At 37.4% G+C, this 27,607-nt stretch overlaps 1 protein-coding gene across 1 annotated transcript in view; it reads left to right on the top strand.

Annotated features, from left to right (window-relative positions):
- The first annotated feature begins 1,360 nt into the window (after positions 1–1,360).
- Positions 1,361–27,607, top strand: part of anos1a (anosmin 1a) — a 41,259-nt gene continuing 15,012 nt past the window's right edge. Inside the window, exons 1-3 of the mRNA XM_067493670.1 lie at positions 1,361–10,158; positions 15,463–15,522; positions 25,539–25,604. Coding sequence (XP_067349771.1) covers positions 9,982–10,158; positions 15,463–15,522; positions 25,539–25,604 — 303 coding nt within the window. The 5' untranslated portion in view covers positions 1,361–9,981. The remainder of the gene's footprint in view (positions 10,159–15,462; positions 15,523–25,538; positions 25,605–27,607) is intronic.

Here is a 27,607-nt window from a genome sequence, read left to right as displayed (position 1 = left end):
CAGTCAAACCAAACTCAGATTTTGTAAATCAAAAGATAAATTAAATTTATCTCAGCTGTGAATAAGTGAATCTTTAATTTTTTATCACTTTAAGACACTATCACACTAGATGGCAGAAGAGCACTGTGCTGGATGAGCATCCATCTTGGTCACTGCTTTGAGTGTGTGTGTGTGTGTGTGTGTGCTTTTTTCAAAGAGCATTATTAAAACACAATGACAGTGAATGGCATTTTGATATCTTGGCTTTGATGCTTTTGTTCTTCATATGATGGATTTAAATAACAATTGTGAATCTTATGACTTATTAAATTTCGTTATTTCAACTGTGGTTTAAAATCGAATTATCTGTTGAGCAAAACACATCCAAAAGCAAAATGTTTTTCAGACACAGCTCTGCAGCTCTGCTTACATTCCTTATGAGCTAAAGTCTTAGTGTATCATTTGTATTATTTAGGATCTTATCATGTGAACCAGATACAAGTAATGGAGGGATAAGGATTTTTTTTCTATGACTCTATAACTCTTTCTCATAGAAATACACTCATTATAACACACACAGAGTTATGGTACCTTGATTGTATTGTACTGTAGTAACAATGATAACAATTACTATCGGTATCTTTTTAAAGGATAGTTTAGGTACATTTATCAGTTATTTACAATGCTTACGAAGACCAATTAGACACTAAAACCAACATTGATTCTTTTGATTAGCACATCTGCAGCCTGCTGGCTCGTCTCCGCCAAAGACCTATGTTGTTTTCCAAAAACTATTAAAAATAAATCAGGCATCATGACTCCACTGCCTGGCATCTTTCTTCATTCTGAAAACCCATACCCCTTTACAGTGAATATTGTTCACACAGATTGGAGTCTCCTTAATTTCACCTTAAATGTTGCATGTGGGATTAACAGGATGCAGTACAAGGAAGTGCCAAAAAGCTTCATTCTGAAAACACGCAGGGTTTTGTAGAATGAAGAAATATATCACCCGGTGGAGAGGCTAAACATCCCTCTCCACCGGGTGATATATGTGTTTTTAAATTTTTGGAAACAATTGTTGTCCATGACATAGATTAATAAGATCATGCTGACAGATAGGTAGTAAACCTGAATAGAGAATATTCAATATTGGTTTTAGCTATGGGAATAATGGAAAATGTATTTACAAAATTGCCACATTTACTTACAGATACAGTGCCTTAAACCGCAGGAGGGCTAACGTTGGCAGCGCTAAATTACGTACCCTGAACACTATATATATATATATATATATATATATATATATATATATATATATATATATATATATATATATATATATATATATATAATGTGTAATTATACGTACGAACCGTAAAAGTCTGCATCTGAATCTGGTGCACAAAAAGAGCTTATTGGATGTAATGAATTCATAGAAGCTCACATGTGAACTGGAATGTTCAAAAGGAAATGTTTAACAGAGCGTGATTTCTATCATTACTGGCTGCTTCTTGCTCTAATGTGGTTGCCAGAGCTGATCTGTGCCACTCTAGTCAATACTTCAACAGATGTTCTACAATGTGTTTCAAAAGCTTTCAAAAGTGGCCTTTCGCTCCTATTTTTGATAGAAGCAAAATCGGGATGTTTCTGAAAACAGTAAAGTACTCACCCATCAGGTGATGACCTCCTTTTATCCCTCAGAGTGCTGGGCACTAAATTAGAAAACAAAACATCAGGCCAACTGTTGTTGAGGTGGTAGAGCAGTTGTCAGTAGTTTGAATTCTGGCTCTTCTTCTCACATGTTGAAGTGTCTTTAAGCATGACACTGAAAGTCAAGTAACAATAAAGTAAAAAAGCACTATATAAATTCAGAGCATTTGCCATTTAGACACAAGTGCTTATTGACTGAAATTTTAGTTTGAGGGAATAATCAAACGTTTAAGCAAAACCATAGGCGTAAAGCCAGGTACAAACATTTGTTCAACTACCATGTTTTGAAATCTGTGACATTCAATAATTTACTTTAGATTTTCTCAAATATATATAATATATCAAGTCTAGATGACATGGACATGTAGTGAGAAGTCCCAAAGTCTAGTAAAAGTCTACATAATCAAGTCAAATGTGAAGCCACTTTCTGCTGTCATTATTATGAGAATGTTAACACATGTAGTAAAATTAAGGTAGCAGTGATTATAATCCTAGCCACAATATTTTAAACTTAAACCCAACTGTCTTTATAAAGTGCCTAAACGCAACCAAACTGCTATGTTTGCACAGTTACAACTCAGCATTTCTCAATGTGCATGAGACAAAGTAAATGGTCTGCCCTTATATTGCGCTTTTCTACCTATTGGCACTCAAAGAGCTTTACACTGCTTCTTATTCACCCATTCACATTCACACCAATGGGGGAGCTGCTATGCAGCTGGCCAATGCTCACCAGGAGCAACTGAGTTGGGGTTCAGTGTCTTGCTCATGGACACTTTGACATGTGACCAGAGGAGTTGGGGATTGAACCAACAACTGCAAGATTGGTGGGTGCCCGCTCTACCTTCCTGCACCACAGTCGCCCCAGTCTAACAAAGTAGTGTTAGACTAGCAACCATTTTGGCAACATTGTAAGATGTGATGGTTGCTATTTTGCTGTTTTGGTATTTTGGATTCCAGCAGACACCTGTTTTCCTGGGAGAGGCCTTTTATCAAATGCTTCTGGTGGTTCCTATATAAGAGGGTAGGAACAAATGATGTAGATGGTCTTTTAGGTTGGAGGACATCTCCAGACCTGTTGTACATGTAATAAACAGAATACACGGGAGGAAATCACTATTCTTTGACTCCATCTGAATGACATTTCTTAAAAGGGGAATAAAGAGGGGAATACGGAAATGTGCTTTTATGAGGCCTAGTGTCTTTCAACCAAAGAACAACTTTGGACAAATAACCTGCAATTCCATATTAAATAATAGCCCAAAGCATGTTCTTCACATGTAACCATTTTAACAGAAAATTAGGTAACTGAACACTTCCATTAGTACACAGAGAGAAACCCTAAAAATGTGAACAGGAAATGACCAACATCTTTCTTTATGAGGTGTACTCCATTAAATGGGGCTTCCCTTTAGTTACTAGTGCCTAGGAGCAGTGTGGAAATACCAATCAGCTGTCCATGTGGAGCCTGTAGGACCCCACAGCAAAAACTAGGATTCCACTTACATAGAGGATAAAAAAGACAAACATCGGGAAACGTGATGGGAAATGTGCAAGAGTATAATTTCTATGGAGTTTTAGATTGATACCAATACAGATATGTCTTTGGATTGAAAAAATTCATTATGTCTTATTAAAATGGCTTTTTAGGAGAGCACTTTTGTGTGCTTGCTTTCTGAACAATTTCATTTAGCAGTCAAATCTTAGTTTTTATCACATCAGACAAGAAGCCTTCATATTTCCAGATCTTGATATCTGCATGTCGCTAAACATAACTAGTAACACTGGGAGTTCTAATTCTGGATAAGGTTAATCCTGTTATGTCAGTTCTTGGTGGAAAATCTGGATTTAATCTATCTTCTGAGATAACTATGCACTCTCATGGTACTTAAATAGACTAAACCATGTTGATCGTACTGTAAACAGCAGGAATGCAGTTGGCTAGGTCCTATTAATATCTGAGAGAGCCCCCAGCAGATGAATTTAAACCTGTAACTCAACAAAAGTGGCAACATCAGGAAAGATGGAGGTGAATCATTTATATAATCTCTGCACATTCAGAGCAACATTCCGCAAAATGGTCTGTAACGCTTGGTGCAGAGATTTCTTTGCAGATGAATTAATTTAAAATGACACTTTTATGTATGTATGATGTATGTTACATACACAGACACACAGGGTATCAATGATTGATTCATTATTCATTTTAAATAGGGTGGAAAAAACATATTTTTATAATGCACTACAGTACAACTCCACCACCCTCTATGACTTCAACAATAAAAGAGTAGAATTATCAACTTTCTGATAGTTTCAACCTAAAAACTGAGAAATTATAACATTGTAAAAGTAGAATTCATGGCAGAGATACTGGATTGTATTGCATTAGATTGTACAAGTTTACAATACCTCTTAAAGTCGTGATTGCGTGTATATGTGCTCCATGATGATGATAAAGTTTCCAATTTTATTATTATCACATCTTATTATGATCTCTCTGATTCCCGTGGAGCAAAGCAGCATATCCATTTTGAATGCATTTCCTGTTATGACACCATTGATCTTATTTACACTGACTAAACCTGCTAGTCTAAAAGGGCTTTAGAATATGAATATGTTGCTCAGCAACACTTTGGAAGAATCAACAGATCCGGGATCATGTCAAATCATCAATAATATTACCAAAGTTTTGGACTGTTTGGTGGTTTTAGTCTATATGGGAATTTTTGAATATACTGTTAGTTTATAAAATGACTAAAGTTATCCTTTAACTCGTATTGTCTTTCCTGATTAAACTGTATTTGACATTTTGAAAAAAAGTCCAGTTCCAGCTCAGGCAAACTGGCGTACACAAGTGCACACAATGAGTCAATTACATTGTCAAGCCGTTTTGTTTTTATTTGTGAAGCAGTGAGTCAAGCCCTCAGCAGGGAGCTCAGAGGGATTTTCTCCTTCCTGTTGTGGTTGGACCACCAGACCATCAGCTCCCCACAGATATGGAGACTTCATTAACAAATTATTTTAGGAATACCCCTAGAACAGAAAACACTTCGGAGATCTGGTTATGCTGAGAAGGATTCAGTCAATTGGGTCAAACACATGAAATTTAGTCGGTGAAAGAGAACACTTGTTGCCTTTCACTGTGTCAGACTGAATGTTTAGAGGTGTTATGAACCCAACTCTGTTTCTAAATCAGAGAGGTAAAAACAAAGGCCTGGGACTCTGAAGCCTTAGAGACAACACCACTCTGCTGTTTGAGAGCGTGGTCATGAATGCAGTGAAGCTGAGAAAAATAAGCATCTTATTAACACTGCAGGATGCAAGCGGGCCTCTTATGCCAGGCATGAGAGAGCTGACAATCGGAGGAGGATTTCTTCAGAGTTTCCAAAACGTCATGGTTTCTCCTTTCCTTAGGCGAGGAAACCAAAAGTGCCCTTCCTGCTTATGAGAGATATGTTTGTGGTTACTTTTATTAGAAAAGTCCATAAAAATGCTGTTGTTTTGTAGCTACCAGTGAATATTGCAGCTGGGATTCCCTAAAAAAATATATCACCTATGTCCCACTAAACGAAGAAAACATGCTTACTCTCCTGGAAAACATTTCACCCCATGTAAAATCACACATTCACTTACATAAATGTTTCCTCATCATTAATAGAGCAGAAAGAGGTGTGAGAAGGTGAGCCCTTAGGCTGCAACATCTGCCCAACACAAAACACAACCACCAAAATAGGCTATAAAGCTTACTGTAATATACAGTAAGTATCACTAATATTGTGGTTATACTACTACAAATGCATTCATATTGCACTCATAGTAGACTGAGTGCCATATGAAGGTATTTGCCAGGGCAATATTCAAGTCATTACCCCCGGCTTTTCTCATGATGATGGCTTTTACTTCCATCAAAGGATTTCATGGATTCCTAATGGAATCTTTTATTTGCAGTCAGATAAAAAAAAAAAAAAAAAAAACACAAAAAACACTCATTACATTTAGACATTGTATTCATAAATGCTACAGCTCAGTGGCCCCACTATGGTGGAATGAGCTACCAAAGTCTGCACGCTTAGCAGTGTCACTCCCAATACTCAACACTCTTCCTCAACTTCCTATGCACTTAAATCGCATCTCAAAATGAAAATATTTCATCTCAGTGAACTTTAGGTTTTTTCCCTGCTATGAAAGTCACTTTAAAAAAACTGTGGAAAATGACGCAGCTGTTTTTTTGGCATATTTATTAACTGTACAAAACTGGCATATTTGGTTCAGCCTCAGGGGATCAATGAAGCCCTCAACTGCATGTGTGAACAGTGCTTTTATTTTGAGAATCAGGCCTTGTTTAGCTAGTATTAAAATGCAAATCCCTGATTTTCCTAATTTACATGTTTATATTCAGGTCACCAAAACTTAAATTTACAGTAAATGAAACTTGCAGATACCTTGTTTGCTGTAACTTCATCACGCCTATCACTAACTGACATCACCGTTCTTTTCTTCCTTACTGATAAAGTTCTTTGTTGTCTTAGCAGTATGTTTTGAAACTATGGGTACATCTCAAGCCTTTTCCTCGCCGCTTGACCTCGGTTCCATTTCGAAATTGTTTCAGTCCCAAAGCCTCTTATTTCACTCTGAGGATCAAGGATGTCTGAGCAGAGATAAGTGAGAATACACTATATCATCCTTTGTAAATATCTTTAACTGAACCAACTCACCCCTTTATTGGAACTCTGTTGGTGATAGGATGTGGCTGCTGAACTGGGCTTATCTTAAACCACATCACAACACCAACACAGTTAATGACTGATGTACACTTATTTTATTTTCAAATCCAATATCTCATTAAAAGTTAAGGATCTGTTTTAACCTTTGAGCTGACTGACAAAAGACTATGATCAACTTTCGTCAGTAATATTTTCATAGACAGCAAATGTGACTGTCATCGTGTCACATACTGTATGAGGCAGAAACATTTTCTCTGTTGCATTGCATTTTATTTTATCTTTATAATGGTATGGAAATAGATGCAAGGAAAAGATGTCAGTGCAGAAAATGACGGGGCTTCTGAGGGACTTGGCATTTTGCTAATTCTGACCTGTCTTACTGCTGATGAGGTTTATATTTTGTGCTATGGCCTCTGTATTTCTGCTTATATATAAGTTTTCTTCTAATAAAAGATTTTGACTCCTTCACCTTTTATCTGTGGAGGTTGTTGGTGATGTGGATATATATAGGATGATGTTTTTGGGTTTTCCTTTCCTTGGACAACCTGTAGTATGATCTTTGCTGATTAGACCCATGGTTTCTCTCTTTTACAGGATATTCCAAACTGTTCCAGCAGCATTGATTTGGCCTTTTTGCCATAGTTCTATTCTTTGCTTATTTAAATGATCGTGTCCTTCACAGTTGTACTTAATATGTTTTGCAGCACTGTCAGAATCATCGTAACCAGATAGTTGTCCATTTTTATTCTCTCTCACGTCCTGTACAAAACTTTATCATCCTTTTCATTATGGGCATGTCTGACTAGCATTGCTTTAGTGTAATAGCATGTTTCCATGCTTGTGTGTGTGGTTTTATTTTCATTGTATTAGTTTTTTTGATTGGAAACACATAGAAATGGTTGCAGAAAAAACAAAACTGTATATGAATTTAAAATAGAAATTAACAGCTGTCATCTGTTAAGTTCTGTGTTTTATTGACCTACAGAACTATGCAGAGCTTTGCTTCTCTTATAGTCACTATGGCAACTAAAGGATTATACCATCTAAAACTACACTGTAAATATGTTTTTCAGTTTTATTTGCGTTTTGCAAATGCAAATATGTTTTCAATCCAATTCAACTTTATTTATATAGCGCCATTTCACAACAATGTAATCTCAGGGCACTTTACAGAATAAAGTCAAGATTATAAAGATGTATAGAGAGAACCCAACAATTCCCCCTGGAGCAAGCCATAGGCAACGGTGGAGAGGAAAAACTCCCTTTAACAGAAGAAACCTCCAGCAGAACCAGGCTCAGGGTCATCTGACTTGACCGGTTGGGTGAGTGGAAAGTGAAGAAAGAAAAGAAAAGAGCAACAAAAAGCAACAACAAAACATCGGGTAGGTTGGTAGGACCACTAGCTGCACGCTGGAAGACACACAGCTACAAAGCCGGGGACACCTGAAGAAAGGGACAGGGACAGAGAGAGGGGGACAGAGAAGGACAAAGACAACTACGAGAGACAACACACAGAGTTAATGGCATACAGTGGTGACAATTGTGGGGTGAGAGGAGAGGAGAGAGGGTCAAGAGGGGGAAAGGAGCTCAGTGCATCGGGGATGGGTCCCCCAGCAGTCTAAGCCTATAGGAGCATAACTATAACTAACTATATGCTTTATTAAAGAGGAAGGTTTTAAGCCTGGAGTTATAAGTGGAGACGGTGTCTGCTTCCCAAATCTGAACTGGGAGCTGGTTCCACAAGAGAGGAGCTTGATAGCTAAAGGTTCTACCTCCCATTCTACCACTGGAAATTCTGGGAACCACAAGTAGGCCTGCATTCTGAGATCGAAATGGTCTACTGGGATGATATGGTGCTATGAGGTCTTCTACATATGATAGAGCCTGGCCATTCAGAGCTTTATATCTAAGAAGAAAGGTTTTAAATTCTATTCTAAATTTAATGGGAAGCCAATGGAGAGAAGCTAGTGAAGGTGAAATATGATCTCTCTTGCTAGTTCCAGTCAGCACTCTTGCTGCAGCATTTTGGATTAATTGCAGGCTCTTTAGGGAGTTACTGGGGCATCCTGAAAGTAGGGAATTACAGTAGTCCAACCTAGAGGTAACAAACGCATGGACCAGTTTTTCGGCATGACTTTGAGACAGGATGCTCCTAATTTTGGAAATGTTCCGTAGGTGGAAGAAGGCTGTTCTAGAGATTTGTTTTATATGTGAGGTAAAGGACAAATCCTGTTCAAAAATGACTCCAAGGTTCCTTGCAGTAGTACTAGAGGCCAAACTTATGCCATCTAGAGTAACAACATGGTTAGACATCACATTTCTGAGATTGTTGGGCCCAAATAGTATGACTTCAGTTTTGTCTGAGTTTAGAAGTAAAACATTGTGGGACATCCAGGCCTTTATGTCTTGTAGGCATGCTTGAAGCTTTATTAATTGATTATTTTCATCTGGTTCCATAGATAAATATAGCTGGGTATCATCAGCATAGCAGTGGAAATTTATGTGTGTGTTTATGTGAAAAGTATTGTTCCTAACACAGAGCCTTGTGGAACTCCATAGCTAACATTTGCGTGCATGAAGGATTCATCATTAACATGAACAAATTGAAATCTATCAGATAAGTAATATTTAAACCAACCTAGTGCAGTTCCTTTAATCCCAATTTCATGTTCCAGTCTCTGTATTCAAATGTTGCGATCAATGGTATCGAATGCAGCACTAACATCTAACAGAACAAGTATAGAAACTAGCCCATTATTTGAGGCCATGAGAAGATCGTTGGTGACTTTTACCAGTGCTGTTTCTGTACTATGATGATAGTATAGAAATATGTTACACATTTGGAAGCAGAAAAGTCAAACACACATCCCTGGGTAGATGAATTACAGCGGAAAAAGGAGAAAAAGGATGTAATTATTGAAAACAGAAGAAAAAGTGTCAGGGATTATCCATGTAGAGACAAATATAAGGGATGGCAGAAAGGAAGGTGAGCCATGTACATTCTGTAGATCAGCTGTGCCATAAAGTTTAGTCAGGGCTAAAGAAATATATGTATATTGGAAAATATTAGTTATACAGTTAGTTGGTATGCTGGGAGGTATTTTGAGAGGTATTTTGGTGGCATACTTTGGGATCAGAATGACAGTGACCCCCCTCCCTCATATGGCATGGGGAGTTTGATAGGAATGAAAATGATATGAGGCATTGACTATAGTCCCAACAGTCACCAGATCATAACCCAGCTGAAAACCTATGAGAGATTTTGAAACAGTGTGAAATCTATTATATTATATGTTAAATAATTCTTTAAACTTTGAGTTTAAAGTCAGATTTCTTGTATGTGTTGTACTGTGATAAAAATGATGTTTGTCGCTAATTCAGGTTTCTATTTAGAAGGGACTCATGCCCAAGCCTCTGAGCATTCTGACCCTGACTGTGAACGCCTAGGTCGTATTGCTCCTCCCTTGGCTATATAATTTGTGCTTTTGCTGGATCTCCATCAGATTGACTCCCCATTACATCCTCATGTTCCATTGCCCCACGCTTGGACACCAGTAGCGGAGTCATGACGCACCCGATTGTATGGATTATTCTGCTCCTCAGCTCCGGTGTGAGTGCCAGCAGGAAGCAGCACGCAAAATCTGATGGTGATGATGAGTCTTGGCCGAATGTTTCCCGGGCGCGGTGCGCGTCGCGCTGCCTCAGTTTGCACAGTATTGCTGCGCTCTCCTCACCGCTGCAGGTAAGAGCGCCTGTTGTGTCTCCGGCCAATTAACTCCCGGAGACTATTTCATTTCCCCAAATTACGTTTAAATAATGCTTTTATGCCTTTAAAGTATAGTTACTGCTGGAAGATACTTTTAATTTAATTTTAAATCACGTTCACTTTATCGCAGACTTTTTAGATTGTTGTCAAATGGAAAATGCTAATTGTTAAAATAACACACAAAAACTTACGTCTAACTATGTATGTTTATGTTTTATATTAAGATTTTAAAAGTGCCTTTAAATTAATGAGGAATTTTGCACAGGTTTGGTACAAACTTAATGAGTCTAGTTCAATATCTGAAAATGTTTAAATATACATAGTTGGTAAATAATTTTTAAACTAAAACGTCACACAGACAGGACATCAAAACTTTTTGATGGAGAGGGAGTTCCTGCTCCTCACTTGTTAGAGTGATGGTGACATATTTTTTGTTCATTCACTTGGTCAACTTCTCTTGGCTTTTGTTTTAAATTCCAAACACTGCACCTCAGATAAGCAAAATCTAATGTCTCACTCTCCCTTTATGATCTAACACTACACAGCATGTAAGAGAAGTGAGACAGTGATACAGCATTTGGTGCAGCAGTGATGTCAAAACATTGACAACTGAATTGTGAAACACGCTCACAATGACCTAATTGATGTGGAAGGGATGGATTGGGGCGGGGGTGCTGTGTCCAGATCAGGATCATCTTTCTAAAGCTCTGACTGTGTTTCTTGTCAAGTCCAAGTGGTAAAGAGCATCTTTAAGGGCCTGTTTGCCTTGTGTTATGATTAGAGAGCCATAGGAATCCGATTCCATTACGAAATTGTATTCATTGCAGTACAAACACATTTCAAGTATTTCAAGTATAATAAAAGATATAATGTAATGTCTAAGAATCTTCTAATCACAATCAATCATAACAACTCTGAAGGGTCACTGTAATTGTTATGTAAAGCAGACAAAACCAGAGGAAAGGCTTGACACCAACACTAATTAAAAGTCCTGTAATTAAGTGAAATTAAACTGTAGCCATTCACACTTTGAACCATAATTTATTAAGCCCTCATTGCTCCTGCTCCTCACTTGTGTTTTGCAGCACTGTATGTGAAAACAGCATTAATTCTATTTCATCATTAAGTGAATGTCAGTTAAACAATTGCTGATGCTTTGCACAGTCAGAAAACATTTACCTGAAGGTGAGCTGGTCATAGAAACATTTAAACAAAGCATTTAATTTTCTCCTCTATTTACTGTAAGATGTCTCATTTTACTGCTATTTTACTGACTGTGAATTTATTTTAATATTAAACCAGCTAACAGAATCCTTTCTTGTTGCCAGCATCACCATGTCCCAGACAAAGTTCTTGTCACATGGTCAGACAACACGTTCCTCCCATCACATGTTGGAATCAAGGGGGACTGTGTCTGATTATTTCTCTGTAGAACCAACACTCGACTGTTTTGCACTCCTCCTTTTTTACACATACACAGTGATCAGGAAGTTAAGAAAACATTAAAATTAAAAATTATTATAGTGTTTAGTCTTAAGTAGTCGTTACCAGTATTGGGCATTGGGCCCGATCCTGCCTTTGTATACTTGTACTTGTAAACTTCTCAGATACTGCACATGATATCACGTTAACCTCCACAGGTAGGCAGAGATTGGAAAATGTCTGTGGTTTCAGAGCTTTTTAATTGATGAGGACAGAGGGAGATCTAAAGTAACCACAGCTTTACCACTGGTTTTGCTTTACAGTTATTTTAACTCCTTTTCCTTCTGTAGACTTAACAATCTGCATTGTTTGCATCACTCCATCCAGGATTACACCTGAAATCTGTGCTTTGTTCATCTTTTTAAAAGGTTTTTGCACTGTTGTGTGAAGTGTTTTAGTCTGTTAAAAGTGTATTGGTAGTTGTAAAGAAATGTCATTTTTAAGAGACGGGGTTGGCCTATCCCAATTGGTGTCTAATCAGTCACAGCCTCCCTTTATGTTATTGTTAGTGTTGAAAGCTGCTGCCTGGTCAGCTGCAATATTTTCTGAGTAGCTCCACTAAAGCACTGTTTGCTGAACTGCAGCTCACTTAGTCCTGATGAAGTTGAGAGAGAGGAAGAATAACCTGCCCTTCAATATTCCCCATTTGAAACATTATCTCAGCTCTTCATCAATCCTGCTCTATTTATTTATTGACAGAGCAAATGTCAATGTTTGAAAAGCCACATGCTCTAATTTCAGTCAGAAAACCACCAGCACCCACAGCACTCTGTAATCTAACAATGGTTCAGCCTCGATGTGTATTCAAAATCATACTTTTCTCTAATTATAAAATAGATGTCACATGCAAAAGTGTTAAATGATCATTTGCAAGTCTAATAAATCTGTACCTATATGTAGAGTGTTTAGATGGTGTTAAATAATCCAAGGTGAAATTAATAACCGTGTAATGATCCTGTGATGTGAAAGCAGCATAGTGTGCTGCAGCAGTCGAAATAAACAGTGCTGAGTACATATTTCAAAGCTCTTGCTCTTTTTTATGCAACACGCAGACATAAATATATATTAAGAAACTATTACATTAAATAAATCACTGATTAGAGCTTTGCTTAAACCTACACCACCAAATGTGTAACCTTTAATACATGTAACCTCAGAGATGCTGGGTATCTCTGAATCATTGCTTTTAGTTTGAAAACCAAAAGAGAAATTTTTAATTCTGGGTTTATTTACAATATTTACTAGAGGTCACTTAGCTAGAGAACAATTTCAGTATTGAACTTGGTTTGGACATGAGCTAACCAACAATAACACCTAGTGTCAATATAATTATAAAACCAAATTCTAGAAATGTCTAAATACATTTTATAAATTTCATTTCAACCTGTTCAGTTAGTAAACATAACAGCAACAAAATAAAATGAACTAAAATTACATCAGTTCTGCTTTGATGTTTTCTCCTTGACTTAGATTTTTGCTGCCTTGTACCTCAGTTGTAAGTCGCTTTAGATAAAAGCGTCTGCTAAATGACTAAATGTGAATGTAAATGTAAATGTAAATGGAGATAACCAGTATCAATTTTATTATTCATGTACATGCCATTGCACTGACTTGTTAAATCTGTCATATAACAGCATTTAAAAATACCTTAAAAAGACTTAATCGTCTTCATGATGACATGTCAAATAACTCTTAAAGCTCATGTGACAGCAGAGTTCATTCTGTGCTGCCAGTGCTTGACTTGAGCTGAATCAGAGGAAATGCATATGAAAACACACAAAGAGAGTCAGTACTTTGGGCATAAACAAAGCTGTCATGCTAATTGTAAGCATGATTGATGCATAATGGATTTTAACAGTGCTGGCTCACTGCAACCCCACTTCCACGGACCACAAAAAAGTGCTAGCACATACACACATGGAGTATTAAAAAAATAAAAAAGAAAGCCCATACTGAAGTCTCTTGTTGGTTCCTCAGTTGAAGAAGTCAGGAAAGTAGTCTCGGCTGTATTCTTCAAAGCTGAAGTACTCAACAGTGAAAGAGATGTCCTTCCAGTTCTTCGCTGTTGTTATTCCTTTGGGGGTCTCCAGAGCAAAATGTTTAATGGCAAGATTGGGCAGCAGGCCAGTATATTTGTACTTATTCTCAAATCCCCATTTCTGTGAATTTGGTACAACACACAGTAAGCATCAATATTTTTCATCTTCATTGATTAACTGCATTGATCCGGACCAGGCCTGTTTCACTGTACATGGCTGCAGTTGCCATTATTGCAAATTATAGTTTTCTTGAATCCCCAGTCTTCAGAGCTCCTTGTTAAGATCACCTGCCTGCCAACTGTAGTTTCTCCTGAAAATAAGTAAAGCCATAATTAGATAAATGGTCTGCACTTATATAGTGCTTTTCTACCTATTGGCACTCAAAGCACTTTACACTGCTTCTCATTCACCCATTCGTACTCACAATCACACACACTCTCATACACAGATGGGGGAGGTGTTATGCAGCTGGCCAACACTCACCAGGAGCAATTAAGTTGGGGTTCAGTGTTTTGCTCAAGGACCCTTGTGACCGGAGGAGCTGGGGATTGAATCAACGATTGGTGGACAACCCCTCTACCTTCCTGCGCCACAGTCGCCCAAAGTGTTAGAATTTGCATAGCTTGTTTACAAGGATCACCACCTTAGCCTGTGGTGTCGCCTCTAGGTGCCTTTCGGCCACATACACAGGGGCTAACCCTAACCCACCTCCTGTCAGCAGCCAGATAATTATGTTGTCTCCCTGTAGAGCCCTTTCAACCACTTCCTCCTGGTATGCATATAGATCCTTCCTCCACTTTGCTCCTATTTGCCTGTTTAACATAATTTTTTTATGTACCACCCTTATCAGAAACTGTAGAAAACAGTAATGTAACTTAATCTGGGACAACCATGACAAGAAATATTGCTCGCTTATCACCAAGCTAACTAAATATTAGTGCTACTACTACAAATTCCATTTTTACTGGACTTTGTGAATTCATTTGAAGGAATTTTAATGGAACAAGCCAATGCAGACTACAATTTATGTGGTATAAGCAACCAAATTACCCAAACAGAAAAACACCTCCAGATGATGTCATTGGGAGAAGTATTTTCTTTATTTGAAGAATTAGAGATATTTTAATCATGGAAAGGCAGAGAGAAGTAAAAATAATTAATAGTAGTCATATACTCTATGTGTACCCTTAAGGTAGAGTATAAGCAAGGAAGTTGCAAATCAGTAAAGATGCCCTTTAAGCATATAGCTTTCAGTATGATTTCAGCTGGATGACATGTCCCTTTACCATTTGAAAAACACGTACTGTACTTTATTTGGACTCATTAGGGGACCTTGTATACATATTTGTTCGAATAATATTTGGTGCCTTTTAGGTTCGGGATACACTTACAGTATTTGTCCAAATAATCTGAACGCAAGAAAAAAAAAAAACTGTTGTACAACTGTCTTGTGTGTTGATCGGTAACCCTGGATCTGTATTCATTGTTTTTCAGCAGTTGGCCTCAGATTCACAGTAGGCAACTATGTATGACAGCAAGTTTGAGTAACTGGAGAGAAAAAATGAGCAATTATCCAATTTGTTTTTAAGCAGAAAGTAACAGTGTGAACTGTTGCTCTCTGTAATGCTCTCCTCATGAACTGTAATTACATTGCCTCCCTCTGAGCTTTACAGTAACCTATTATTACAGAAATAAACTAAATTCAGCTTAATGCAATTAGAGTAACTTGTTCTCTTGTCTCATTTGTTCCTTTTTTTAGTCTGCTCTTGAGAATAATGGATCCTTGAGCTGGTGTCAAAACCATAAACAGTGTGCCAAGGTAGGTAACCAGTGTTCATTTTTGGGTTCAACATAACACCAAATTTAACCATGTAATGTTCACTTCATCTTACCTTGACCGTAATCATTCACTAGTTTGCTATTTTGGGTCAATGTAGGGTTGGGGACTAAGTTGAGAGCTGACATGCATCAAGATTAATTTACAGGTGCAGTGTGTGAGATTTACGTGGCTCTATTAGCAGAAATGGAACATACTTTTGATAATTGCATTTTATTATGTGTTGTCAGCAGAAAATAAAGATGTTTGAGTTTTCTGTGGTTTAGAATGAGCCTTCAATCTCTACACAGGAAAGCTAATCCTTTTTTACTGTTTTAAGCTGTCATGTAGCACAGGTATGTTTCCCAGAACAAACAGACAGATTTTGCATTTCCACATTGTGACAATGTTAGTTGTAGATTGCTTCATGAAAAGCACAGAGCTACTATGTAAATGCGACTTTCTGCTGTATTTATAGTGTTCATATTATGAAGACAAACACACTAAGAACCCATAGTGCAGAAAAATAAAAGAAAAAAACTTTTATTTTATTTTTATATTTTAATAAAACATACATACACTGAATGTATGTTTAACCCTGTTCTGGAAACAATATTAAAATGTATGTTAAACAAATAGAAATGAATCTCAAAATAAAAGGTTTCATTTAGTTGATCAGGCTGAAGATGGGAAGTAATGTGGTCTGTTTTCTGCTGTAATAAATCACTCTACCTTTGTGGGCGCGTGTGTGTGTGTGCGCAGATACATTTAGATACCTTTAGATATGTGTGCATTTTCCCATTTGCTGCAATCAATCACCGCACACCTGTGTGTTGTGTATGTGTCAACCTGTATGGATTGATACATGCTGGTATACAACCATTTATCACCAAACTTGGGTCTTTATATCCTGACATCCTATACATCACAGCAGTTTCCCCGCTAATACATCAACTGGGGAAACAGCAGACAAAAATAGATTAAATTCATGCTTGGTGAACTTTCGCCATATTAATATGTTCATATCATGGGCATAATAATGAGGGCACCTGTGGCGCAGATGGTAGAGCAGTCCACCAATCCTACATTTGTGGGTTTGATCGACGGCTCCTCCACTCCTCTATGTGGAAGTGTCCTTGAGCAAGACACTGAACCTCAACTTAGTTGATCCTGGTGAGTGTTAGCAAGCTGTATAGTAGCTCCCCCATCGGTGTGTGAGTGTGAATGGGTGAATGAGAAGCAGTGCAAAGCGCTTTGAGTGCCAACAGATAGAAAGGTGCAGACCATTCATAAAGCTTCCCCTGGTGACTTTTATGAAATTATATTCAGATAGTTTTATTTTCATCCACTGCGCATCTTAACCCTTGTATTTTTTTCTGATACTTAATAATATGCCCCATGATGACAATTGTGTTCTTGTTGAGAAATTAAGATATTAACCGGCTTTAGCAGCCTCTCACTTTGGGTCTATCTGATCCTAGTGATGTATAATTATAGTGACATGTTAGAACATTAAATGTCTCCCCAGCTACTTCATGAAAAAGTGAATGATCATTCATAGAGAGAAAGAGAGAGAAAGAGACGTATATCATAGATAGCATTGAGTCATAAACTTATTCTAAACAATATGCTATATAACCATTTTTCAGTGCTGGAAGGCATTGTGAAAAACTTTACACAGGCCTATATCTGCATCTTTAATTTTCAATTTAGCAAATTAAGTTGTGTCTCATAGTTATCTTCCATAAACCACAAGGACAGTGGTTTGACACCTGGCCTCTGCTGGCTTTTAAAGTATCATTACATGGAATCCTCAAGTAATAGTAATAACCTTAAATTTAGAGTCTATCCATAACAATTTCCAAATTGTATCATTAAAGTATAGCAAAGTACAGTTGCAGGTGGAGGTCAGTTGTACCAGACTTTATATTATGAATAAAATCAATTTTCCTCGTTTACATCCCCAGAGATAAGCTATTATTGTGAAAAAAAGATTCGGAATTTTAGAATATTTTTGAAAGTGGCTTCACATGGATCAAGAGTGTTAAAAAAGAAATTACTGGAATAAAACATTGTTTTGAGATGTAAATATGACTTAGAGATACCTGATTTTATCAGAAGTTTTATTACTTCAGCACTTGACCATTACTTTTATGTCATAAATATAGCCACACCTCAGGAAAACTTTGGAAACTGTCAATAGACATTGTCTATTACTGTATAAAGAAATGCAAGCTGAAATCTAAAGCTGTACATCAGTTCTGTGCTGAAACGCCACCAAGTTCTCTGGGCCTGAGCTCATGTCAGATGGACCGAAAGACAGTAGACATGTGATCTGTGTTCACAACCACATTTCAGCCTTATGCCTATGACCTTATGCCTATGAAATATATGGGATTTTTATTTGCACTCATTTCAAGTGTGCACACCTGTATTTCCCTTTAGTAGCTTTTAGCTTGAAGAGGCCTCCAAATTACAGTCATGTTTAATGGTGCTTAATTGTGAAATGAGAGGCTCTTAAAGCGTGATGTGAAATCAATGCATTCCTCTAAAGAATATCATTGTGTGCAATTTACTCCAGAGCAGCACGACCCTCTGGGCACTTAACTTTTCATCAGTGTGCTGCAACAGAGCTCTAAATGTAGATGCAGTGGAAGCTGTTGGAGCTGCTCTGTGATGACAGGTGCTCTCTGAAGTATTGCCACTGAACTCAGAACTCTTTCAAGTTGTCTGCACCTTCTTGATCAAAGGCCATAGTTTTTATTAGTGAAAGCTGCAGCTCAGCTACGTCTGCTCTGTCGTTAGCTTAGTTTAGATGCATTATTTGTTTAGTGGTTTATTAGTTGACTGCACAGCTGGTTATTCTGGTTTGGAATCTCCTGCTCGTCTCCATTGTGTGCAGACTCATTGACCTATTGGGATAGAAATATATATGTTTGAAGAGCTAATTCAGAGTTTTTCTCAACAGCAACTGTGACGCAGGAAGGTAGAGCGTATGTCCACCAATCTTGCAGTTGTTGGTTCAATCCCCGGCTCCTCCAGTCACACAAGACACTGAACCCCAGCTCAGACTCAGACCCAGTGAGCGTTGGCCAGTTGCATAGTAGCAGTGTGCGTGTGATTGTGAGTGCAAATGGGTGAATGAGAAGCAGTGTAAAGCACTTTGAGTGCCAAGAGGTAGAAAAGCGCTATATAAGTGCAGACCATTTAATTCTGCATGTCCGTGTCAGGTGATCTGTCACATATACAGCAACAAGCATTTTATTTATAACCATATTATTTCTTTCAGCAGTAATCTTCAGATGATCATCTGAAATTCCCTCTAATATCCCCCACACACACACCTACACCTACAGACACACACACCCTGAATAGGTCGCCAGTCTACAAAGGGACTGACACACAGAAACAAACAATTGTTTAATCTCACTGGCAACAGAGGCAGCCATTGGTGACCACTTATTACGCACAATTCAATACAATATAAACAGTGAATATTTTATGACCACATTTAATTGTTATGGTATTTGATTTAATTTTAATGACAGTTTTAGTGTGTGTGAAACTAAAAAGTCTGGGACATGAGTTGGTTCATTTGCAGGATTTACAATCCTGACAAGAATGTCCTAGTATTACTTATGATTATGGACCATTTTTCATTATTCCTGTTATTCTGCCTCTTCCACCTCATTATTAAAAGCCTTTTTCCCTACCATAAAATGTATACACTAATAAACTCACAAACAGGCTTTTCTAAACACTATTGCAAATGGTAATCGTGCATTTGTGGACACAGCTTCATGCATTATATTTGCTGGCTCACCGAGAAGTGCATTTGCCATTTTGTGCACACTCAGCTAAATCTAAAGCCCCCACAATAATGATTTCAAAGGCAAAGTCATTTGAGAAAAGAAAGCAGACATCAGAAGAGATGGTATGTACGACCACTGAGCTGATTGTAGCAGAAGGGACAGGTGGACCAATACCAGTGGTTGCAATGCATTTCTGCACATCCAGCCACATCATATGGTCCGCAGCAATGCAGTATCTACATGAGACCTACAGCTTACACTCAGTGCATAATTTTCAATCAAGCCTAAGTCGATTAAATAAAAAAATAGATCATAATAAAACACTTTATTCTTGTCTTACTTTCATTTACAGTGTCCTTATGGAATGTAAGGGATGAGTGCAGAGCAGACTGTTGCTGTTGAGCAATTCATTCACTATTTTATAACTATATCCTTATAACTTTATCTCTAAATATGTAAAATGCAGACTATGATAACAAAATGGCTCAAACTGCCAATGAAAGTTCAGCTGCATTTTTTGGCAGGCGTTTTTGTTTGCCTGCTTAGATTTGCATCCCCTCCCTCCATAGACTAGGTAAGTGTTGGATTGTAACGTGGCAGACAGCCCATAATATATGTTGGATAATTATTTTACAGAAGAACTGCATCCTCCATTATATTAACTATTAAGACTGATGCTTACATGATATTGCCATCTCCTTTGATTTACTTTGACATAAAGAGTTAAACAACAGCAAAAATGCTAAATCTGAATATGATTTCAGTGTATTTTTAACAACTCAGCTACAGTTTCTAATAGTCAGTTGTTTTGAATATTTGAACATATTGTTGTCTCTTTTATAGTTTATCAGATCTAAACTTAGTGAAATGAAAGATATTTTTCCCATCAACCATAGATTAGGTTAGCAGCACTGGTGGAATAGAAGTTGTGAAAGATATCATTTTGTTTTTGTTAAATTCTATAAATAGTTAGTTCACTATTGTGGCAGTCCCAGTATTGATACATCCCTGTCCAGCTCTTAAGCTCAGAGAGGCCTGATAAGAAGCTTGTTGAGGCAAAGCTGTGAGGCAGCCTATCACTTTGGTTCGTGACCATTTGGCCCCATGCTTTCCTCACAGACCTCGTTTTAATAAGTGCTTGTTAATTCTTCTGTCACTATCTCCTCCAGCAACACACTCCCACCCAATCACACAGTTTCACTGATTCAGCTCTCAAAAAACAGGTACACCAGCATCTGAGAAATGGAGCCATATTGTGTGTATGCACTGACATTGGAGTCTCAACAAGAACCCTAGACAATTGGCACCAAGTATGTTGTAATGACCTTTCAGTAGCACTTGGCAGTCATTAGTGGACTGATGACTGCTAATACTCCCTACTGTCTTGTTGTGATGTTTGACTAAGAGCCAAATATTAAACTCCTTTACTCCTCATCACCTCAAACTCACATTTTCAAACATATAGAACTAATTGTGAAATCTACTGGTGGTTTGTGTCTTGGGAAAAGCCGAGGTCTCGCCTGTGAATGTTTAAAGGTCTGGAATGCCTTCAAAGAGGATGCAAGTTGTTAAAACAGGAGGCTCGAGACAAACTCTGGGTCTGTTTCCTCACTGAGGGCCTTGTCTGGGCAGCGAATCAAACAGCATTGAGCACCAAAAGAACAGCATTTTGCATCGTCAGCAGAAAAATTATTCCCTCCATTAGTTATTCCCTGGTTGGTCATGGAGGAGTGGTCTGCAGCCACAGCCAAAAAACACACACATGCAATTTTACACTGCAGCCAATAAGCACAAGTCATTTTCTGTGATCTAAAGGAACAGCTTGGATCCCAAACCACCTTTAATTTGGTAACAAATTCTTCAGCTTACACAAAAATATCTGTTGTCTTCGCTCCTACTAAGGGGCCTTGGTGGCCTCACAAATCCCCCTCAACCACAGCAAAAAAAGTTTCTCCCTCAGTCAGCTTTAATTTTGGCATGGTGGAAGGGAATGCTTGAGTTACGCTTGAAATGGGGCAGAAAAATAACTGACGCTGAGGTACACTAGTAATGGCACGAGAGTGTGAACGTCAGTCTGGATTATTAAACAAATTCTCCACTGGAGACCAGGGAGTGGAGATGTGAGATGACAGGACTGGCACAGGGCTATCAGATTTGCTTCAAGACATTCTCCATTGTAGAGCAGAAAGGGCTGTACTGTGAGTGCACTCTGTAATCATATTTTTTTCCCCTTTTCACTTTCACATTATTGATACACTGGTGCAGTCAAGGGAGACACTAGAAAAGCATCAGGACAATATTATTAGTAATCATAACAACAGAGCATAATGTTTTGCGGGATCATTGCATTACAGGTAAAAGTGAGGCAATGTCCAACTTGACACTTTGCTGTTGCCATCTGGTACAAACCTATGAAAGACATAAAGTAGCCGATAATGATTTGACTTACACAACATTTTCATGCAATAATATAAATATGCCTTTAGTTTTTCTATTTTTCTCATCAACTGACTACTGGTGTTAGACTGTTTAGTTATTTTTCCAATAATATTACATTCTCAGGTCTTGTGCATTTTTTTCAACACAATGTATTGTCACTGATAGAACCTAAAATTGTATAATAATAATCATAATCATAATACACTTTTCTGTACAGTAGTATTTCCCCATTAACTAGCACATCTGTACATCAAATAATGCTTTATAATTAGGATTTCTGCGTTTTTTTTTTGTAGTTTTCTGACTAGCATTAACATACATGTGACATTTTCATGTGAATATTGTTATGTTAGACGTGAGGAAATGGTGGTTGTGGTGGTGAATTGCAAATTAGTGCTTCGTTAAATTAAATTTAATTAGTGCTGCTCTTTGTGTGTAAAATGATGGCCTCTTTCTGATAAGTTTCTTCATACTTTCTTATAACTGTTACACCTTCCACCTCACAGACACACACAACATGCATATATGTTTACTTATATCCATACACAATCTTCAGCAGCTGGTAAAATTAATCCCCATGATGAGTAACACAACCCTAGCCAGATTTTCTAAAGCCACCACATTGTCATATTTGGGACTATATTGTATGTGTTGCTTTCTGTTGTTTGTATCATATTGCGCCGATAATGACTTTTCAGGACATAAATAAAAACAATTGTCATGTTGTGCTCTGGCAGATGAGTGATGTAAGCAGTTGAGCCAGTTAAAAAAAAAATCAATTTGATATTTAATCACATTTAGTTAGTACAAATGTTTAATATTTTTATATAACTATTCTTATACAGACTCCAGGATCAGTTTTCTTGTTTCGGATGATGAAAGAACATTTGTACTAGCTGCTGGTACTGTTATTATCAGTAGTGAGTTTGCATCCCCTCAGATTAAAAAAGCATGTAGGGGATCTAAACTTAATCATATTTCCATTATTATTTGGTTTTGTGTTGTATCTTAAATTTTAAAATCGATATGTGCATTCTATTATTGTAATAAAACAAAGATCATAGTTTTCCCCTGTTGACAGCTGGTGCATATCTTCTTTACTATAATATGAGCGTCCAAACTCTTTAGACATATTCAGCACAGACCTCAGAAAACACATGTATGATCAGAGTGCTTCTCTAACTTTCAGACTTGTCCATGTCCTTGTGATTCAACTGTATGTTGCTCTCCTTCCTACTGTTTCTCACTACAGCATGAAATTACAATCAGTGCCCATTCATTCCCCTTGGCTGCCTCTGCTTGCTTGTGCAGGATTCAGCTTTATGGTATAGAGGGTGATGCTGGTAATTATAGACATGCTCCAGAAACAGCCTACAACATTCAGTTGTACTTTAGCAAGTGCAGGAGTTTGACTCTGGAGCTACCCAGGGGACACTTCTATGAGACTTTAAAGAACGGGTTCACATTTTTTCCAAGTGCATCTTGAAACACTAGTCAGGTGCCCACATTAACACTGAAAGAGGTTTTGTGTCCTGTAACCTTTCCTCCTATTAATACAAGCCTTTAAAGAAAACTCCTCTGAAACATAAAAATCCACAACTCTACATCTGTGCAAAAAGATTAAAAAGTTTATCTTGAGACTATAAAATGCTACAACCTTTCATGTTATTCATAACAGCAACTGTGGCGCAGGTAGAGCAGTTGTCCACCAATTCTGCAGTTGTTGGTTTGGTCCCTGGCTTCTCCGGTCAGGCAATCTCATCATAGGCAGCAGGTTTTGTTTTTGCTTTTTGTTGCTCTTTTCTTTTCTTTCTCCACTTTCCACTCAATCCAACCGGTCAAGGCAGATGGCCACCCACTCTGAGCCTGATTCTGCTGGAAGTTTCTCCCATTAAAGGGAGTTTTTCCTCTCCACTGTTGCCTAGGGCTTGCTTAAGGGGGATTTGTTGGCTTTCCTTTAGACACTTGTATATTCTGGACTTTGTTATGTAAAGTTCCTTGAGATGACTTTGTTGTAAAATGGCACTATATAAATAAAATTGAATTGAATTGAACTGAACTGGAAAACTGATTTCAGCAAATACCTCACTTGTAAGTCACTTTGGATAAAAGTGTCTGCTAATTGACTAAATGCAAATGCAAGTAAAACCTGTTTCACTGGTCACAAGAGGGAATCACTGTTGTTTGAAGACACATCTAATGCAAAATAGCATGTTCTTTAATGTCCTGATCAAACGTTTAGATATAATGATTACATACACTACAAGTAGCAGTTTTTTTTGCATATCTTCAAACAACCAGTTGCTTAGAGTGTCTGCAAATGTGGACATTTTGGATTTTTGCTGCATTGCAGTCATTGCTACAACTACTTAGCCATGCTGGGTGTATTGCATGTTTTTAAGTAGTATTTTGAGTGACTTGTTCCCCTAAAGGTGGGGACACAGCCCTACACAGACATCCCACCTCTTGCAGAGTTTCAGTGACTCTCTGCTTATTATAAGCAGCTTTCTCACACTGGCAAAAAATCTACAGCATCCCGAGGATCTGATATTTCCTATAGTTCATGTAGTCTTGTAGTTAGATAGTTACTGTGATTGTGCTAATTGATTTTATGTTTAAGTACCACAATGATGTATCACGAATGGTCTGCTCTTGTGTGTTTAACAATCAGGGACAGAATAAAGTGTAGTACATGTGCACCGCATAGTGTACCACAACACAATTACTGTATTATCACTAGCCAAGGTAATATTTCAGGCCAAACACCACTCAGGCCACTGACGCAGGGACAAGCTGAAAGTCCATGGAGCAAAAGAGATAAATCAGCAAGGAGTGAAATGTGAGAGCAGGTTGAATAGCAAAGGGACTGAAAAAATGAACAAAATGAAGTCCAGGTGAGGATTGGTGGGAGTAGGTGAAAGGAGAGTAAACAAAACAAATGAACTGCAGGAAGAAGGAGAGAAAATGTGTGAGAGAAGAAGAGAAAGAGTGAGAGGGAGAGCAGGAGAGAGTGTTTGTGTATGGCAGCAGTGAGAAATAATGAAACTAATAGATGGGGCTTATGGCTTTATAACGGGAACTTTCTCTATGGCTCCAATCAAAAGTTTCAAAAAAATAGCCTATCACCAATTTTATTTATGTTTTCATTGGGAGGCACAGATGTGTGCATCTAAATAATCACTAACACAAAATGTAATATAAAGCTCTTACATTCATATTACATTCAAACCATTAATCATCAATATAATTTGCTTCGCACATGGGTAGTTAAAATCCCTAAATTACTCATATTGTGTGTCTGTCTGACCTCGGGCTACACACACACACACACACAAAACACACACACACACCTGCAGATTAAAGATGCCACAGAGTAGCAGACAGGAGAGGCCTGCACTTTAGTTGCCTCCTGTATCAGTTTGTTTGCTTAATCTTGATTTTTCACTTGAACTGCTTCCATATTTCATTCTATCCATGAATGCATTAAACACCAGGCACATATTTGTATGGACTGCTGATGGCAGACAGTAATCAGACAGGTAAAGCTATCTTCAGTAAGACTTGCTTTGACAACAGTATGGTCAATGCTTAAGGCTTAAATAATAAAACATACAGTTTAAATGATTCACATCATAGCAGTTAATCTGTGGGAGAAGCCATATGCCAGTGAAACATTTTAAATTTTAGATATAGATTCACCTCCAAAACTCTATTCATTTTTTACCAACATCTGTGTCATTCTTCAACTTGTTGCTTTGACTTCCACAGTGCCTAGAGCCCTGCAAAGATTCCTGGGAGATAAAGAAGAAGAGCAGTTGCAGAGAGCTGTGTGAGGTACAATCACTGTATGTCTCTGTGCACTAGTTTTATGGTTTCAGAAACAGCCTAGGGCTGTCATGCTGAACTATTGATTTAACATAAAATCTGTTAAACAGACATTTTTTCTGCCAAATACAGTAATACTGTACCTTTTATGGCTTTCAATCTAACTAGATATCTTTTTTAACGTTATTGTATTAAAATCTGTGTTAATTATTTTCACATTAGTAGAGTAGAGTACTCAAGTCCATGTATATAGTATTATTATTATGTTTAGAAAGTTGGAATAAATAACAATAAAGCACTTTTAAACAAGTTCTATTCTGAATTCTAATCTATTTTATATTTCTATTATATATTCAATCAGTCAGAAAACTGACAAGGTGTGAACACTGGAATTGCTGCTGTAATCATTGCCATTATCTACAAGAGGGCCAAATACATATCAATAAAAATCAGAGACAGGACAGAGACATACCAAACCAACATCAAAGAACTAGTGGTGACAAACACCATCTGCTGTATTGCCCTATATCACTTATTGTCTCGTGCACATGAACACGTGACAAATTCTGCACCTGCAGTAGAACAAGGGAAAATCTAGGACTGCAGAGCTACAGTACAAACCATAATAAAAGAAGTGTTAGTGTAACATTTTCTCACCACTCTCCCTCACATTAAGACGGTTTGTACTTCTAATTGACATTGCAAATTAGGCTGTTATTACAATCGTGGTTTGTTCTCATGCACTGATTCATTTAATCAGAATAATGTCTTTCACAGGACAGCAATTTCAACATTTCTGTGTCAGCCAAAAACCAGCAGGCAGGGGTCTGACGAGTGCCAACAGTGCGGGACACACCACAAAAACTAGTGTGACAAAAAAACAAGAATAAAAGAGATAGATAGATAGATTGCCCAAAGTTTTACCAAAATCTAGGCTTAAACCATATATCATACATATAACTATTTGAAACATAGTAGTTAGACATAAGAAAGAGATAACATACACCAATCAGCTATAACATTTTGACCACCCTATTTAAAATGAATGAAGTGGCCAAAACATTACAACCTCCTCTTCTTATAATTCACTCCTGTATGACTCCACTTCCCACTTTATCTTAATAATAAACAGAGAGTAGAATTATCACCTTTCTGAAGGTTTGAACCTAAAAACTGAAACATCATTACCTTGTATGAGTTGAATTCATTGATGATTGATTTCATTCATTCATTGTATATGTGCAAATGTTATGCCTGATTGATACTTCCCATCATACAGTGATGAGAAAAAAATTCTACTTTTGTAATTCTAGTTTTGAATAATCCATTCATGATGAAAATTTAAAAATAAATTAAAATGTATGAAGCTTATTTCAGTGGGGACAGAGTGAGATGTTGCCTTTGTCATAATTTGGAACAAAATAACATCAGACACCAGATGCAGCTATCGCTCCATGTCCAATGAAGCACTGACTCTTAAAACTGAGCATTGCAATTGTAATCTCTTTCTAACTGTTGTTTGCATGACTGCAATTAGTATTTGAGTGAGCTCTTGAGTTGAGAGTTTTCCGAACTTGTTTTATCAAATTCAATAAAGTTGAGTTATGTTGACTTTTTCAACAAATCTAAAATTTGAGCTAAATAATGTTTTTAAGGCAGCAATGGATATTAAGTTTCATAGTTGAAGAAATGATTTACAAATTTAAAATTTACAATGTACAAATGTTGGGTATTTGTCTCAAGTATTGCAGAGAATGCTGGATATTGCATATTCATTGCAACCCTGTTTGTCTTTAGGAAAACTCATATACAAAATAAAAACCATCACCATATTAGTACAGTGTATTGTACATTTATTATTCAGAGAGAAAGCCTGAGTTTTTTCAAAAATGTAAATGAACAAGTGACCAAGTGAAAAACAAACATTCTCAGTTAGGTTTCCCTGCCTTCTATACAATATTTTTCATTAAATAAATGAATCCACTGGAAGCCCTAAGAGCAAACATTATCAT

This window comes from Channa argus, chromosome 23 (genome assembly GCF_033026475.1).
Source record: "Channa argus isolate prfri chromosome 23, Channa argus male v1.0, whole genome shotgun sequence".
NCBI lineage: Eukaryota > Metazoa > Chordata > Actinopteri > Anabantiformes > Channidae > Channa > Channa argus.
Note: the sequence above shows the minus strand (reverse complement) of the source record. Positions and strands in the feature narration are given on the sequence as shown.